Source organism: Glandiceps talaboti, chromosome 6 (genome assembly GCF_964340395.1).
Source record: "Glandiceps talaboti chromosome 6, keGlaTala1.1, whole genome shotgun sequence".
Classification (NCBI taxonomy): Eukaryota; Metazoa; Hemichordata; class Enteropneusta; family Spengelidae; genus Glandiceps; species Glandiceps talaboti.
The window spans coordinates 22,305,730-22,325,188 of NC_135554.1; the positions used below are offsets into that span (position 1 = coordinate 22,305,730).

General features: G+C 37.9%; 1 protein-coding gene across 1 annotated transcript; it reads right to left on the minus strand.

Moving 5' to 3' along the window:
- Positions 1–367: 367 nt before the first annotated feature.
- LOC144436597 (doublesex- and mab-3-related transcription factor A2-like) lies at positions 368–12,271 on the minus strand. The gene is made up of 2 exons (XM_078125419.1): positions 11,775–12,271; positions 368–1,760 (listed from the first exon to the last, which is right to left on the minus strand). Exons 1-2 carry the CDS (start codon positions 12,232–12,234, stop codon positions 871–873), a joined length of 1,350 nt encoding a protein of 449 aa, XP_077981545.1. The 5' UTR covers positions 12,235–12,271; the 3' UTR covers positions 368–870.
- Between the last annotated feature and the right edge of the window lie 7,188 nt (positions 12,272–19,459).

The window sequence follows — 19,459 nt, forward strand, 5'->3', positions numbered from 1 at the left end:
ACCGCAAGATCGATTGAGTGTATCGATCCAAGATATGATGATCTATCTCTAAAGAAGATAACACACACACTTCAAATAACTAACTATTCTACTCACCAGACTATGAAGACCACCACCAAAGATTCAAAAGACCATTATATTCAAGTTACCCGATTCTCGGGAGTTTTTTTCCAATACTTTACATCAATTAAAACATTTCACTTACACTAACATATTGGTGGACTGACCCGTCCAACTTCTACGAGTACTGAACTGGTGAAGACTTGAACACATAACAATAAATATCTGACAATGACGCTTTCCAGACGGTCATGATATGATTAGGTGATTATTACGCCCCTCCCCTTCCCCTTCCCCAACCCTAAAACGATAACATCTCGTCTAATTCAAGTATTTAGTCGCAAGGTGTTAACCACACAGATCACAACCCCGTACTCTCCAGACTTCATAGGGTCCCTTTACATACAATTACCCCAACAGAATGTCTAAACCCTTCATTTACTTTAAACCAAACTGGAGAACCGGTTCCGAAGAACAAGAGATGAACTTTGATGTCCGTCTGGGGCTAACCTTATTATAGTAATTTGTACAAAAACAAACACATTGTCTATATTGATAACAAGTCGGAAGTACTTACATTACTTATTTTGGAATACCTTAACAAGGTGTTTCAAAAGTTCTCGGATTCAAATTTTAAAACTGTGTTCGAGTGTTTCTGTGAGAAAAAACAACAACCTTGTACGTTGTTTGGTACTACTCTACGATTGTTCAGTTTGTCCAATGTGTTGTTTTTTAAAGCTGAGACACAAGTTCGGTAAAACGGCGGGATAATCGTCAGTTATATTTATTTTCATGGTTCAATCGTATATCTCAGTGCGATTGGTCATTGGTGCATTGAGATTTGTCGTTCGACAGACAGGCTTTGCACCTGCACGATGCGTATAGAGGGAAAACTGCTCCGTTAGGACGGTCTTTGTGTCCATGTGACATGCCTCGCATGATACCACTGAAACTATAGTCTGTTACTGGCCGTGGGCCCAAAGGAGGCATCATCGCCGGTGGGTAGGGACTTACAAATGCGAACCCCCTCGGATGAGGGGTGTATGCGAATCTAACAGCGGGGTTGAGACCTAAGCCGACAGTCGGATGAACTGCACGCTCCGCTGATGGTATAGGTGAGAAAGCAGATTTTAGACCAGGTGAACTGAGAGGTGATGCCTGCAAATATGGCCTGTGTGTCAGTATTGTTCCGTTACTAGAGACCGCCGTTACACTAGTTGTTATCGGGTTGTTCTGCGTTCCTGTATGATTATTCAAAACTTGTTCGATGGCTTGAACGACGTTGCCGTTACAACCTTGTAGTATAAGCTGCAAAACACTCCTTTTCTGTGTCGGGAACACTGAACTTAAAATCTCGATAGGTGACCGGTGGTTTCGATTGGAATGAGAGGCGTCGTCTCCGTGAACACTGTCTCTGTGTGATGAGTGTTGGGGTGACTTTTCCCGCGAGTGGTGGTCGGACTTTGAGTCTTCTTCACTTGCAGGACTGTGAGGTTCTTCCTTTGGTGTCATTGGCACCGTCGTTGGAGACGGTGGCAATATCCTGACGTCGGCTGATGCAGAGGCCTGAGGATCGGGCGATGTAACGCCGCTGTCACTAGCGGTCGTCGCCGGTGAGGAAGACTTCCTATCGGCAACATGTGTTACTGGAGCGACGTGTATGTTTGGAAATGGAAATTCTAGCCTTGATCGCTTTGGTTCTGTAATAAATGTAAGAGAGGGAGAAAAACTTTAAATTAGGAGACTTCCAAAGGATTCGATTAGATTTGAGATCATTGTCATATTGTGCAGTAAAGCAGCAAAATTTGCGGATCCTTCGCGTCATGGTTAATAGCATTGCATTAATAGGCTATCAAAGACGATAGACAAACTGGGCTAGAAGAATTATCGTAAGATTGAAAACACGCGCGGTATCATTTCAAAAACGAAAGAAACCGACCACAGCTTTCAACATGGCTGAGTCGTAATAAATACGTACAATTCGATTTGCGTATCAGCGTGTATATTTCTCCGGCAGTTTACGATCAATTACCGCGAGAAGGTGAGAAAAAATACAACAATAATAAGGCGGGAGGAAAGCCGTAAAATCGCCGAAAACGGTAGATAAACACGAATCAACGGTCAATAATCGTATTAAGTTAGCCGTATGATAGCTGCATGAAGTACTAATGTGACTACTGAATATTGATATGAAATGAACCTGGTATCATTACACCCAAGCGATATTGACATCTTGTCGTGTTTCAGAACTCACTCAAGCGGTGTTGTCAATTTCATGCCGGCTCAACTTCAACTATCATCCATCATTATACGCACCTACTGGGCAAGTCAACAAGAAAGGCTTTACTATCTAATTGCTCTGGATATTGTAAATCAAGGGAAGATTAGTCCTTTTTTTCCGGCTTTTTGTTTTTATTTCTACAAGCACGCAGATGAGTTGATAGATACTTCCGATGACCAATAGCGGAGTTTGATACGTCGAAATTTAGCGATATCAAAAGCTTTCATAATTTCATTTCATTTCGTGATCCTCAAATTTATACTTATCAAACACTACTTGGCGAAATGTTACGAAGGTTTGAAAGAGTGTTCCTCTTGTGAAACAACTATATTATTATCTAATGGCAAATCTATTGGTTCTAATCAAAGCGTTCTATATGCTTTGATAATTCTAGTTATGCGAAATTGGTTTATAAACAACTTTCAGCAACTAAAACAGTTTCTAAAAAAACATTTCTTGAATAGTTCTAATTAAATTTGAAACTAAATTCCACTACTTAAAAGCAACGACACTTTATGGTTGTTGTTTTTTAAATATCAGCTTCATATATTTTGTACTCGAAAATGATGATGAATAGTTTGCTTAGCTTTATTTTGAGAAAAGTTCCACGCATGATTAACAGCAACTAACACAACGTGTGAAATATAAATTTGATAGTTACCTGTGACAGCTTGAATTAAACTAGAATAAAGCATTTATAAACATTGTTCTAATTTCCTAGTAATTTATGTTGGGTTTTTTTTGTCATTGCTGTAACATGTACAATCACCCAGCGAGAATCACTTAAATACACTCCACAAATTTTCAATTTGTTGACCGACAAATAATTGGTCCGTAATCAATTTACGAGTGTTTACACACTGATATCAAATTCAGTGTACGGCGTACCGCTAAGAATTCATAGAGACACAATTCAGCTAATCAGAAGGGTTAAACTGTTTCTAGTAAATTAAAGATTTAATCGTGTTTTTACAACTGGTAAAAATTAGTGACAAAATAGTCAAGAGTTATATATAACTCATGTTTTCTTATGTATCAAATGTGGCGTACGATTCCAAAAATTGGCTTAGCCTAAAAGTCACACTTAGTGAAAAGTGTACTAAGAAGTTGGTAACTTTTAACAACTGTTAAAAATGCTACTTTTTTTATCTGTTGCCCCAACTACTGAGCTGGCATAGACCTAAATTGTGCAACATGTGTAAGCATGTTGTCGTGGTAGAACAAAGGCGCGCTGTCCAATGCCTACCACACACAAAAAAAAACAGGCAATATTTTATTCTCTGTATTCGAAAATATCTATTTCTAACATATCAATACCCTGTTTATTGTTCTTAATTCTATTTTAATGAGAACGTAGAGAGTTTAAAAACAGAACAAAAGAAATACAGTTTTTGACTAGGTATCGGGGTCCATCTGTGTTCCTAAAAGGTCAAAAAACATCACCAAGTCAGATGTTACCATCCATTCACATGTCAGCCCAATTCTATTACACTTTTATTAACTTTCTCTGGGAAAATGAAAGAGGAAGGATGGTGCACAATAACATTTTTATGTTTCAATAGAATTCCGGGCAATTGACCAAGCTGTTTCAACCAATATGTTACAATTTACAATCCTATCAGAAACCTGTTTGGTGTTTTATTACAATGGAATTGATGAGGTGAGAGAGAGTATAGAGAGAGGAAAGAGAGTAGAGTAGAGAGAGAGAGAGAGAGAGAGAGAGAGAGAGAGAGAGAGAGAGAGAGAGAGAGAGAGAGAGAGAGAGAGAGAGAGAGAGAGAGAGTGTGTGTGAGAGAGAGTGAGAGAGAGAGAGAGTGAGAGAGAGAGAGGAGACAGACAGACACAGACAGACAGACAGACATACATACATACATACATACATACATACATACATACATACATACATACATACATACATACATACATACATACATACATACAGAGGCTGCAAGAGAGAGTAGAGACAGAGGGTAAATGGAGGGGAGAGAGCAGAGAGGGAGAGTAGAGGGAAGGTAGAGAGATGGGGAGACAGAGACAGGAGGAGGGGTGAGATGGTGTGTATGAGAAACAAACACACTTTGGGAGAAGAGAAAGAAGGAGGATGGAAAGGAGAAGATAGGGAGAAAATGGGGCACGTAGAAAGAGAGACAGTGCGATAGGGGATAGAGACAGAGACAGACATGTTGGAGAGATGGGGACCCAAAGAGGGACAGAAATAAGTAGGGGAGAGAGGAGAGTGGGGAACCTTGAATGAAAGTGTGCTGCGAATGCAAGTTATCAATGTTTAGTCCCTGAACAATTACTTACATCCTCCAGATAATTCAGTGCGTATGAAGATATTTCTTCTTCTTTTTTTTCAAATTCGGAACTCATTCACATTTTAAACTTCCTCTAAAAAAATGTTCTCATCGTCATCCAAATCTACACTTACACTGAGTTTCATTATATATTCATTACATGTATTTAGACATTGACTAGATTTTGTCTTTTGCATTGTTTTGCGGTGTTGGGCTAACAGGTAGTCTGATCATGTTAATAAGTCTGGAACTGGTAGCACCGTAAAACAACACAGTACAAAGTACAAAGAAGCTGTCTGTCAGATCTGTTGATTGGTTTTTAAGCCTACAGCATGCACATGTCAACCAATGAAACTCGTCATGTCATCTTTTTTTCAAGTTAGACTGTTCCGCTAGTTTAAACAATTTTCTGCTTCCCGTCTTTTCGACGAATCTACTCACAAGATCTCAACAAAAAAAAGAGTCATTACGCCATCATTAAATCGCAGAAAGCTGGATTTAAAAACCTACAATTCTGTTTTTTTCACTATTTCTTTAAATTTCAAAGCTTTGAATTGACTGTACTAATCTGAAAATCACAGGAGGGTTACGTGTTTGAAAGAAATTGAGCATTGGAAAATGGCGCAGAAGGGCGGAAAATTCTCTCCGACAGTAAGAGAACAGGGCTCAAATTGAAATTACAGCGTGTGTACTTTAGCTTAGTGAATTTTAAACAAACTTTTAAAAGTACAAATACCGAGAACGGGTTGTGTGTTTTTTGACATAGTAAACTAAGGCTGGCCCCGTTGTTAATTTGAAAGTTTGTACAACGTTCATTGGATTTTTGAATGAAGAGTTACAGTAAAGTTTCTATTTGAAACAAAACTATGGGTATTACGTCACGCTTTACATTCAACTGTTACAGGAGTACGTTTGGACTGGTACGCACAACAAAAGATCGCAGCTGACGATTTTACTGTGTCAGCATTGAAATCAACCCTTACACATCTCAGATATCGCGTGATGTAGTAATAAAAAAAGCCAATATCAACTTCACATAAGTATTATAATGTGGTATTGTTTTGTCGAATTAGAAATGTTCATTTAAAATGCATTATTAGTTTATTGAAAGAGGCGGTAATTACCGGCGTTGATTCTTGAGAGTGAGACGGACACTTCATCCACGAGATGATAGTCTTTTGTCTACATACAACACTCAAAAGCCCGCACACACACACACACACACACACACACACACACACACACACACACACACACACACACACACACACACACACACACACACACACACCGGGATACAAATTGGATTGTCGGAAATAACATTATATATGTGTGGCTTGCAGTTACTGGCTGCGAATCGTTCTCTCTTTTTTTAGAGCTACAAGGTGGGAACACTCGAAAAGAAACGCCTATCTCTTAGATACAAATTTAATAAAATGGTTTCCATCGAAACCGCTAAATCATTCTCCGTTGTGTGTGTTGTCTGCTTATTTTGGCGTCTGTAACAAGCATTGGACAATATATAGCAGATTGTTGTCAATTTCATTGAAATTTACACTGGCTCCTCAAGATGAGACCGCGCGGCGTAATTCATCAAAAAGTAATCAATTTTAGATAATTTCTATTAGTTCGATACATGAACATGCGTGTGTATTTATCGGAACACCGCATGGAGTGTGCCGGTGGAATCTCACCAATTTCCTTCATTTTAATGCGGTAACGAGATATCACATACCATTCACTAGGAAGGCCTATGATTCCTTTTGTCGTTACCATGGAAATTAATACATTGAATTATTGAAGTATTAAAACTCATAAGTACATTGTTGAATAAAAGTCGTGTCTGACTTTTTTTTATTGTTAATAACCTCTTTCGAGTCGTTAGACACTTTTTATTGTTATTTCGTCTCTATCCACTGCCATCATTTTTACCGAATACCAAACGCGTTGCAACCTGTTCATTTTTCACAATAACAACATATTTAGACAATAAAAATGTTTCCATTTTTAATTTTAAATATTACTGGCATTTGATCTTTTTTTAGCGTTTTCTTGTGCAAGGCGTGTAATTACATGAATGGCATGCATCAGAAACGACTTGGTAATTCTTAGCTAAAAGGCACCGTTCCGATGTTTTGTCTTCCTTTTTTTTTTATTCACCATTTCTTTACAATTTTGTTTTGTACTCAGGCACATCAAAGATACAATTATCCTAAAGAATGTTAGTTTTTTGTGGCCATCGTGTGCCACTTATTAATTTAATGCATATTCTATTGTTATCACAAACAATCAATCTTTTAAACATTTTTTGATATTATATACCAAACTGATAATCGCTCTTTTGTCCAGTTCAAATGTAACTGCAATTTGAAAAATTACTTCTCTTGTGTCTATTTTTCTTTCACTTCAGTATTCCTTTGTATCTATCGAACAAAGACGAACGAATGTATAACATTCTACATACAAAATTCAATTAGTAACAGAACTATCTTCTTTTATTCTCTCTCTCTCTCTCTCTCTCTCTCGGTACTTTTTTTATTTTTCAATTTCAGCAGCTCGCCTGCGTGATTCGAACATTGACTTCAGTTTTAAAGTATGCCCGTGTTCTAGTAACTACAGACAGATTTCTATCTATTCACTAATCATAGTATAGGATGTTTGTATTCGTAAATAGAAAATCAGTAAAAGTCGAGGAAAAAATAACAAAACTTTTTAAAGATTATATACGGGTAGGTACTTATTGTGGCATTTAACGTTTGAACGGTTGATGACGTATTTTGACAATATGACACCGTTTAACCTGCACAAATGTACATTTCCTATCAAGTTTCACGATTTCAGCAAAAAATCGACATGAGAACCCCCATGAAAATAACGGCTAAGAAGTACAGTGAAATGTACAACACCACCAACATATACAATATACGTAAACATACACATACATACATACATACATACATACATACATACATACATACATACATACATACATACATACATACATACATACATACATACATACATACATACATATATTTACATACATAAACACCTAAACTTCTATGCAACATGCGTACATCTACAATTACATGTAAAAACATTAATAAACACGTGAATAATATGTACATGGCTCTCACTGTTGAAACTCAACGTGTTCTCATTGTGAGTGAAACATACATAAAGTAATAATGAGATCGCTACCTTATTGCACCAGCCTTGCTTGTTTTACCCAGTGAATCAAAAGGAATTTTTTATGACCCTTGAACCACTCCGATCTGATAAATCTCTCTAGTGTTTAATCAAGTGTTTCTAGTCATGTACATTAAGTATTGATATCACATTTCAATAGATTACGATTTCAGTATGTTATGCGCGTTCACGCCAATCGGATGAATGTTCTGTAAACTTCCAATTGACATTCGATAACAGCTGAACTTCGAAGAGTTATGATTTTACACCACTCTGTTTTACTTATTGATGTCAATTACAAAACCGCTATAATATTCCAATGCATTGCGATTTTAATGTGTTCACGTCAATTCAATCGGAGGATATATCTATGTAATGTTTTTAATTGAAATTTCAAAATACATAGCGGCGAAAAGTCCGAGAAATTGTAATTATTACAATTTGGTGTTGTTTATTTCATATGTGTCTATTTCAGTGACGTTGTATTTCAATATGTTACGATTTCAGTGTATATTAATGCTCGTTCACGTCAATCGAATGAGATGTCTATAATATTTGACATTGAAATTTCAATATAGCGAAAACTCCGAGGAGTTGTGAGTTTTACCATTTTGTGTTGTTTATTTCTCTTTGTCAATTTCAATAGACTATATTTCCAATGCATAATGCTCACGTTAATCGAATGACGAGTCTAGAAGTTACATCTGTAAACCCCACGAGGTTGTGAGTTGTACCATTCGGTGTTGTGTATTTCTAACATGTCCGTTTCAACGTGTCTTACAAACTCATGCTAACAATAATCATTTAAAATATCGCTCTACAGTAACTACATATGGGGATGTGTATTTCAATGACACCATCTTTCCTTGACAGGTGATTTGAACCTTTCAGAAAGATTGTAGTAAATGTTTTGCTAAATTGTAGCCTGCTCAAAGTGCTTTTACAATATTTCCCCCCATGTGCAGTTGATAAGCAAATAAAGAGTCAAGCGAAACACAATCAACGACCATACACCGATCGAAACATTCATTTTCCACCCTACAAAGCCTTTCACACAAAACTGGCAAATACCATTTCAAAATTTCAGATACAAATTTTCATTCAAATTTATCCATTACAAGGTTTCCTTAACTGTTTTTTAAGCAACATCTGTTTGTAACATCACAAGAATACATAAACAGGTATTGCCAGTCGTTGAAGGAAAAAGCTCAAATACTGAGGCTGAAAATGAAACTTTCTTTCACAAAGCGTAACATTGTTGTTTCCTTTTTTTTTTAAACTTTCACTGGTGTTTTGTGTGCCAGACTCAAAAAAGTGTACCTATTATACAAGTTGACCAAATTAGTTTTTTTTCTACAATTTATCCAAGTTTGGAAGCATTGTTACACTCGTTAATTGAATTTCGTGTTTTTTCAGTGTTCTTAGCTGCTCCTTGTGTCAATTCCCGGTGGCAAAGATTGCAGACATCTCGAGGGAGCTTCGAAGCATGCAAGTCAGTACAGACCGCCAAATACGCGATGACCTGGTTCACGTGATCGACTGAAACCTTCCTTGACTTCTTCGGCCAAAACAGTATACACTAAATCGAATCCAGTTTTCGAGCTGTTGATGTTGACATTTTCGATTTTATAAGTATCACATACATACATACATACATACATACATACATACATACATACATACATACATACACACATACACACACAGACAGACAGACAGACAGACAGACAGACAGACAGACAGACAGACAGACAGACAGACAGACAGACAGACACAAGCAAACACACACGTACTTACAAATATACATATGCGCACAAAAATGGTAAAGTTCGAAGTCTTGCCATTATGCTACAAGAAATTGACATGACAACGTCAGTGGAAGTACAAAGTCGTCGAGGCCACGACCATGATTGGCTAGACAAAGAAAAGTAAGGAAACATACATCAAAACATTTATAATTTCTTATTTCAATATATTTCGGATAAACAAATATTTGACGTCGAAAACCGGGAGCGAATCTAGAGCACCCCATGTACTCCATCATCACGCTAATTGATCAATGCGGTTCCACGGTTGGTGACCGGTTTTTAAAAACTTGTATTTTGTGTCCGTCTTTGACCAGCTAAATCAGATTAGACTTGTCGATATCAGTTTTAAAAATAACCTATAGAACCACTACATGTATATTTCCAAGAAACTGACTTGGTAATTAAGATTTCATATGTGTGTATGACAATAACGAAAGAAAGAGTGGTCCCCATATTTTTAAAAGCACAAAATGGTCTGTCACGCTATTAATGGTCTTCAAGGTGAACCGGCTACTGTTTTTATATTCTACATACTAAGAAGAAGCTATTGCATTCTCTTCTTTAAAAAAATAACACTTTCAAACCGAACATTTGCTGATATATCTCAGAGGTAGATACATAAAGAACGGGTCTATCGATATTTGAGGGAAATTAAAAACTTTGATGTTAACGTTAGAACGGTTGTGAAGTTTCGTCTTGAGACACATGTCAAATTCGTCGTTACCAAACATTTTCTTCGTATGTGTTTCATCGAATCCTCGGCAAATACACGGTAAGTCGTATACCATACTGTCCAGCGAACACCGGTTGAGTTACGAACTATATACAGTTTGCTATAAAATACGCTAATGGGTGCAGTGTTGAGACTCAATATTTTGCCAAGTTGCTTGGTGTTGTCGCGTACCACGGTGGCAGGTAAACAGTGCCACGCCGATTAAGTAGTCATTCACACAAATAGTGAAGTGTCGGGACTTTTCAAGTTTTTTTTTAACTCAGGTTTTGACTCTCTCAGCAAAGTCGAGAAGACTTTTGGTTTTTGATTCTTTTTGTTCATCTCCAGACGCCCAGGCTAACCACATTGAATCAGAGTATTTGGAGCAGACTTCAAATCAAATAAGCTCAACAAACTCGTATTGAAAGTGGACCCATACCCCTTTGTCTTAAGTCGTTTAAGAGAGCTTTGTAGAACGCCATGCAGTAGACTAATGAGCTACTAATACACGACTTTTTCACCAAATAGCATTGAAACAAATTGCTCCTTTTTACGCGTTTAAGAAGGAAAACGGTATAATTAAGGGGTGGGAAGTTTTCTTTGGTTTCCAAGTCGTCCCAGGGAGAGTTTTTAATCTGACCAAGAATGCGAACAAACACTTGAAAAAAAAGTCGGTATTCTGTATTCGCATTTTGTTTTGATTTGTAACAGTTGGTCATCTCCAATCACACAACAAAGTGCAACTGAGATGATTTCATTTTGTGTAGTGGCTTAAGAGAATGTAATATTCCTGGGTCGTCTTTTTTTTCGATTGTAGTATCACCAATGTTACTATTTAGATGTTTTTTTGTTTATAACGTTCAAAAACACACAAGAGATACAGGACAACCGCTGTGTTATCGACTGCATTTGATCGATTCCACTCGTCTACCTTTCAATAAAGTGTTTCTAATCCCCTGGCGAAACGAAGGTACGATAACCACACAGATTTTTTTAAGTAACACGTCTCAGCTTGAGTCGGTTCCAGTTGACGGAGCCTTGTCTTGTGCGCTATGAATGGGGGAAAAACAAACTACGGGAGGAAACACATGCTTACGGAACACAAGGGACCATAATTACAATATGATCCATATCACATTAATGTATGTCCATTGAAGTGTAATGAACACGAAACATGTGAAATTGTGTCTGTACAAAATTATACTATTTATGTTTGTAAACCTTCAATTACCTTAATTCGTATATTTCTTTTTTTTTCAAAACGTTATATGTTGTGAAGAAAAAGGGTAATACACCCTGTCCCCATTGCATATAGATATAGGCTATAAAACATGGGGTAATATAAGGTTCTGGTTGTCAATATTTCAACAGCCCATATGTTGGTGAAACCAAGAAAAGTTTTGTTTTCTAAAAATCAAAATATTTACCTGGACTAGTGGGGTCGTCTGAAGAATGAGTTTGGTATGAATCATATGATTTGGATACTGGTGGAGAAAGGTGGTGAGGTGTATTCATGGCGAATAAAGGTCCCTCGGCGGCACCGTACAGAAGTCCCAACTCGCGTGCTTCGTTCTCCTCTTGAGCCTGCTGACGCCGCAATGCTACCTGTGCAGCCATTACCCGCTGTCGTTCAGCTATAAGGGTGCACTTGGCACATACACAGTCTCTCCAGCGGCAGTATCGCTTATGGCCCTTCAACGCAGACACAACGCCATGATTACGACACCGTGCACATTTTGGTGTACGGGGATAAGGTTTTTCAGTCCGTATGAGTAAAGTTGGCGGAGGGCACGTCGGTGGTTGTGAAAGCGAAGAGGGATGGGCACCCACCGATACCGGTACCCCTTCTGGTCTTGGTCCCTGGCCCAGTCGGTTACTAAAACTCATGATGAAGATCGTTAGCAAACTGGAGATACACACCACCGTCGGATATCCCGGTATCAACAGTTTAACAACTAGCAGAATTCTTATTCAGTATACAATACAGCCCACAGCACATAGTGAACTACGTTGCTAAAAGCACCGCCCTCTTTTGCCAGTTCGACGTTTATTTGTTTTAGTAGAAATTGAAAAGTCGAGCCAGTGATGCGTATCGTGAAACCTCATTGGTTGGTTGCCTATCATGGGCTGTTAAGAGGATTGCTGTTATTGGTCCCCAACCAGTCTATGTTGACAGGTAGCCTCCCGTAGATTCTCTGTCAAAATAACAGTGGCAACATCAACAAAAGTGTGCTCAATAGTTCATCATACATTTCAATAAGGATTGATGTCCATGGGCTTGTGTGATATCTTTAACTCAATGTCGTCGGTCGTGAAGTGAACACTCGCGGAGCTGGCCACATGGAAATAAGAAATAAACTCGCGTTATATCATTACTTGGGAATCGTTGAATACTTTGTTTTCCTTTTTCGGGCCTGACCTTGCCTGTGGATATAGAGCTAATAATTGGGTGGAAAGGAAAATAACAACGAAATGGACAACTGAAATGAACACATAACAAACAAGAAAGAAACATGCATAGAAAAAGGCTACCCTGCTGTGCAGATATTCAAAGTATGGGATAGGGAATTGAAGAACTTTAAGGTCGACAGCGAAATCACGGCCATGGTCTACCTGTTGGTAAATTAATTAGAACATCTTTTTTTCTCCAAACAATTAAAGCTGAAAATCAAAGGAAAATTCGCTTATTTCCTCCCTTTTCTTTTATTTGCACAAAACATGCTGGAGGGGTGGTGATGTTGCTGCGTTTAGCCAATTAGAATAATCCTCCCGTCCAATGAAGGCGGTCACTATAATCCGTAACTTCGTCACAGTTTAGCTCAGTGTGTTTACTCTCCGCTTCTCAACCCTGCCCAAGTTAAAGCATGGTGGTTTATGACGCGATTGAGGTTGTACAAACGGAAATTCTATAGCCCCGTAGTCTATATGATACCCCCATGTGATAGCATCAACTCTCACTCCGCTAAATTAGAATATTACAATACGAAAATATGCATTAAATTGTTCTCACTCCGCCAAATTTGAATATTATGACATGAAAATATTCATACAATGTCAAAAAAGCCAATAACAGAAAAGAGGAACCAAAACAGAAAAATAAACAGAAAAATAAAACAGCTAGAAATTGGGCCTATATAGATAAAATTAGCGGTTGAGCCTCTCCCTGGCCGATGGCATATATGGCATAATAGGGAGCCCTTTGCGATGAATACTTTTTTAATTACAGAACTGGACTTTCGGTTTCCGATTGTTTTGTACGCAACACTAGAAGGTCATAATATATACTATGCAAGAATGAATGTTACAATGTCCGTGAATAGGGAGTTTAATTATTCTGGCTTCATTCAAGGTAAAACGTGTCAACAGAAAGGTGTGAAGGAACAAACACAAAATCGCAAATCTGACAACTTCTACCACTATGCAATGTAAGTTCTTATATACTTATTGCTCTACGCGAATTTTCTCTCTCCCCCTGCTCAACAAATTTCGTTCACTTTTTATAATTCAATTAAAAAAATAAACAAACAACTGTGAGGAGTTGTTTGGTTCTTATATGTGTAACGGATAGCATTCAAGTTACCAGTGAACATTGTACAAATATATACATAAATAAGAGTGTGTACTATAAAGTATACTAGAGTAGCCACCTTTCAGATGGTCTATTTAGCTCATTTAAGCGCATTTAACTTTGTGAGAAGTACGGCAATTTTAGATCGCAAAGAAAAAAAATATACACCCTGTACACTAGACAAAGGCCGAAGTCGGTTTTTAGAAAAGGAGAAATTTCTTTAGAGACGGAGAAGCTGTAGTGAAAAAAAGGGGGTAATTGTGAAGTAGCAGGTCACATGGCGGGAGAGACTAGTCTAAAGCAGTGTTGTGCTGTTAGTTTGTGATGAGATAAAGACGTCACTCGACAATAACGTTACACATGCTACAGTGAACAAATTCACAACATGCTTATTGAGGACATTCACGGTGCATCTCTAAGCGTCACTGTTTTCTGTCATATAGGAGGTTTTGTATGCTATTCTATAGCGTTCTTGGCTCCAACTCGACAGACTTTTTCTCTATATTGTACTCTGCAGTTCATGCATGATGGTATTATAATTGACCTCCGACACCAACGCCTTGTGTATTTATTCAAAAAACACTTCTTTTCGGAAACATCACAATCCGTGGCTGTCACCCCCGACGCTCCGGTCACTTCTGTTAACTGCTTCGTCGTTTTCGAGAATACTTAACTCCAATTGTACCAGCTAAGGTGAAAAAAGTCCCCTCCACGGTTGTCTTTTTTAAATTCAATACCACTATAAATAGTATGGCGAGTTCAATTAAATCGCTGGCATGTTCGTATATATGGCAGCGAATCCCTCAACAATACCCCGATGTTGACCTAAGTTACCCCAGTAACACCACACTTTTAAGAAAGTTCTTTACTCACACGTATTTTGCAAAAACCGATAAGTGGGCAGTCAGGGTTAGCTGTAATGATTAAATTAGATTGCTAGTAAGTGCAAAGAAAACATAAAATGCGTTAATCGCTCTTTTTGGGGGCCATATTGCGCCGAAAAGTTAAATATGATAATAGAGTCGCTCATAATGGTTGAGATCTAATAAGGCTAATTTGGCGGACTTGGACAAAGAAATGACCAGCTCGTCCACCACACAGGGATTGGTCTCCATTCAATACAATAGAAAAAAGATGTACAGTAGCCGCACTGCATCTTTGTTCACATTGTTATAACTGTATATCATTTGATTGGAGTATGTAGCAGAGCGCTGAATGGAGTCTCTTCAACCGTACAACACGATTAGATAAAGTATACAATGCAACCTAAATACACAGGTCCTTTGCATCTGAATAATTCAGCCTTCGTCGCCATCGACGTGAAAAGCTAAATTGGCCCGAGTGATGACGTCGTGTATCTTGTCGCGGTAGAGCTGTCAATCACAGCAAAATGCGTGTCCGAAATATTTCTACATATGTCTCAAATTATTAGGTCATCAACTCAGCCAAACACGCAGTCGCGACTTCTGTCGATTGATTGTAATTACAAAAAAAACTGCTATGCTATTGTATCTTTCGTGTTGACCACCACTCCACAAACTCTAACCCGGAGCGACTTAAGAGCGTCTCCATGACAACCTAATTAACCGTAAGAGTGAAACTATCCTGGATTTACTCGCAGGTCACTCGCTAACAAGAAATCATTGCTTCTTTCACATGACTTAATGAAGTTGTGCATTCTCTGTATTATCGCTCAAAACAACTCTCCGTAAACATGTTCATAAGTATATTACTTAGAGTGTTATTGCAAATTCATTTGAGTGTATGAGATAATTTCGCATCTCTTTCTAATGCCATGGGAAGTTCATTCTGGCATACCGAAAGATGCACAATATATATGAGGTGTGAGAGAGAAGGGGCGAGAGGCGAGAGAGATGGAGATATTGTATGAATGTGTTGCGCGAGAGAGAGAGGGAGGGAGAGGGAAGTGGGGGGGGGGAGAGAGAGAGAAGTAGTAGTAGTAGTAGTAGTAGTAGTAGTAGTAGTAGTAGTAGTAGTAGTAGTAGTAGTAGTAGTAGTAGTAGTAGTAGTAGCAGCAGTAGTAGTAGTAGTTTTTAATTGATGTTGTAGTTACAAACGGGTTGTCAGATAACGGAACCACATTGCGATCTAATGAGTTTATTCAATGATGACTCTGCAAGTGTCAGTCTGCTAAACATGCACACCTACTTAGTAAATGACCATCTGCTGTGTTGAACAATTGATACTAAGTAGCGGTAAACTGGTGCCAACATGGCTACCAACAATGAATATTACCTGTGTTCAATATCGACATTCATCCGAGTCGAGAAAAACCAGTTACGAGACTACTAAGAAAAGTGTGGTCCCTACGTGGGCACATGAAGACATCTGCTTGGCAAAATGTGTCATTGGTCGTCTTGATATGTCAGTTAATTTGACAGAGTCCTTTGTGTTGTTTTGTTATGCCAAGGTGAATGGGGCTTGTCCTTCGACGGACAATAGCTTGTAGTCCCCCTAATTGGTTGGGAGTGAGCCGCAGCCGCCGGTGAGCAAAGCAAGCCTAAGGCGCTATCCCGTGAAATAAATTAGGAATTCTTGAAGTCAATGATCCTTTGATAGAATGAAAAGACGGCGTGTTAACTAGCTGCAATTAGATCATTGGTGAATCTTTGAAATTCTACCCAGTGTGGATGATGTATGATACCCAGGGTAGATATATGCTCTGATGGTCATCTTTCATTCGGAGGAGAATTTTCGACCGGCGCTAATTCTGTAAGCGTTTCTGGTGAAAAGCTGACCATCCCAAAACTTAATTACCTGGAAGACTGATGAGCTCAAAGTTGGAGAACAAAAAAAGATGGATTCAATTTTCCTTCCTTAAACAATGTCAATACACGGTCGGTTTGTTGTGTTATGTTTTCAAGACAAGTTTAGCGTGAAGACAGGTTACGCCCAAAAAAACAATGACGGGGTATAACCTGGCGTCCCCGGGCAGCTTAGCCGGACCGGTGTCCACATTTTCATCGCTAATTGGTGTCTCCGAAAGAAAATGCAGGTTTTAAAGCGTTGGCAGTCAGAAGGTCAATTGAGAAAAAAAAAGTTTTTGATAATCTTTTTTTTTTCTGAATAATTCAAGAGGTAATTGAATCAAAAATAGATCGAAAAGCTGAATGAAGAATTCTAGAACCCCCCCCCCCCAGAATTAAATTTAGCAGAGCGAAGAGTGACGATTCACCTCGTCTTTGTTTAGAAAGATAGAACGAAAAACCAAACACACTTGCACAATATGTGACAAGAGGGCAAACACTTCATAAGGGTTGCCTCTGGCTGTGTCTCATCGAATCTTAAAAGGCGAGTCACATACACAAATGACGGTATTCAACACAGGCAGTTGGTCCGTTCCCCATGGCTGTTTTCCACCAAACACATGAAATTGTTACAAATTAATGTAGTATTCTTAATAGTCAAAGTACCAACAGGTTACAGTTGGTGGTCTTAAAAGTGATTTGCCACCAAGTAGAAGAGTATTGCATTTAAAAGTTAATTGCATTGTCAAACAAAAGTTCGTAGAGAACATTCATACATCTCTTAAGCTTCAAAGGAGATCCAGATTTGACTTTCAAAGAAAACAAATTACTTTATCTCGTGAGAAAACCTATAACGTAAACTTTCTTTTAATGAAATATATTTATTCAGATTAGCTCAAATGAGCGTTACAGTACTAAAGGAATTGAAACCCTTCTTTCTTTGAAGCCCTTCAACATCACAACAATCGGGACGTTTGCCCTCCAAAATGTAAGCCATTTTTTTAGCTTCATTTTATGAATCAATTACAATACAAAAGTAACATTATCACTGTTTATTGAATCCTTGTGCCGCTTATGTAGAATTATTTTGCAATATTAGATTATCACAAATTATGCAAATTATCTTAATACATATGCAACCATCTATCAAACGGTATACAATTAACAATGAATATACAAACCACTCGAACCATCTATCGACGATTATCAAACAGTACGCAAATGATCTATTATTATGTAAGCCATGTTTGCTATCTATCAATGATATTAAAAGGTATGCAAATGTTTTATTGATATGCAAAACCATGCCAACAATCTATCAATGATTGTCAAACGTTATACAAACTATTAATATGCAATCCACTCTGATCTTCTATCAACGATTATCAAATGATATGCAAATTAGCTGTTGATATGCAAGACACTGCAACCATCTCTCAATAATTATCAAATCGTATACAAATTAGCTATTATTATGCAAGCCACTCCAACCATCTATCAATGATATCAAACCATATACAAATCATATATTAATATGTAAACCACTCCAACCATCTATCAGTGATTATCAAGCCGTATACAAATTAGCTATTATTATGCAAGCCACTGCAACCATCTCTCAATAATTATCAAATCGTATACAAATTAGCTATTAATATGCAAGCCACTCCAACCATCTATCAATGATTATCAAACCGTATGCAAATTAGCTATTATTATGCAAGCCACTGCAACCATCTCTCAATAATTATCAAATCGTATACAAATTAGCTATTATTATGCAAGCCACTCCAACCATCTATCAATGATTATCAAGCCGTATACAAATTAGCTATTATTATGCAAGCCACTCCAACCATCTCTCAATGATTATCAAACCGTATACAAATTAGCTATTAATATGCAAGCCATTCCAACCATCTGTCAATGGTTATCAAACCATATACAAATTAGCTATTAATATTCAAGCCACTCCAACCATCTGTCAATGGTTATCAAACCATATACAAATTAGCCATTAATCCAACCATCAATCAACTATGTATACAAATTATTTGTTCAACTTGAATGGTAGTGCGCCAAGCTGGCAGCCTCCACACCGTGCTCTTCAGTTTCGCTCATATTTCTGCTTATTTTTCCCTAGAGGGACTTCTTTTTGCTACACAACTTGATGAACATTCACTCTCTCCAACTGTTGTCATTGGAATCTGGAATCTGGTGTATTTCCGCTGGTTTTTTGTCGAAACTTGTTTGAAAGTTTGTGGTTTGTGGTTTTGTTGGGTTCTACTTCCACTGTAGCTGTAGTGCTGAGAGTCTATTGTTTAATGATTGCTTTCTTATGGTAATCTGAATCATGTAGTTACTAGGAAGCTGTTACACCTGTTCAATAAATTGTCAACCAATGCGAGGTTACCACTCACATTCTGGAATGTCATCAAATGATGTCACCTGCAAGCCAGACCACCAACCCATAGAGGTAAGAGAGCAGGTATTCATCACAAGCACCATCTCGTGAGTATAACACAGTTTCAATCACATACCTTCCACAGCACACATGTTTACTGATTGTAACTGGGAATAAGTTGGAGATCCCTTGGGCAAAGTAACAGGAAGAGTTTAATAAATAATAGTTATTTTATTTCCGAGTAGCCTGTTTACATCATCACGATCTGTGATTTTACTTTCAACGTTTTACTAACCGTTTGTACTGTAATGTGATTTGAAAACCGTACGCTCAAACTGATTTGTTGCAATGGGGAGTGATAACGTACGTCAG

Excerpts from the sequence above, each read along its gene's own strand:
- LOC144436597 (XM_078125419.1), bottom strand. The coding sequence starts at position 12,234 with ATGAGTTTTAGTAACCGACTGGGCCAGGGACCAAGACCAGAAGGGGTA. Across the intron at positions 1,761-11,774 it reads AGACGACCCCACTAGTCCAG|AACCAAAGCGATCAAGGCTA; the intron begins GTAAATATTTTG and ends CATTTATTACAG.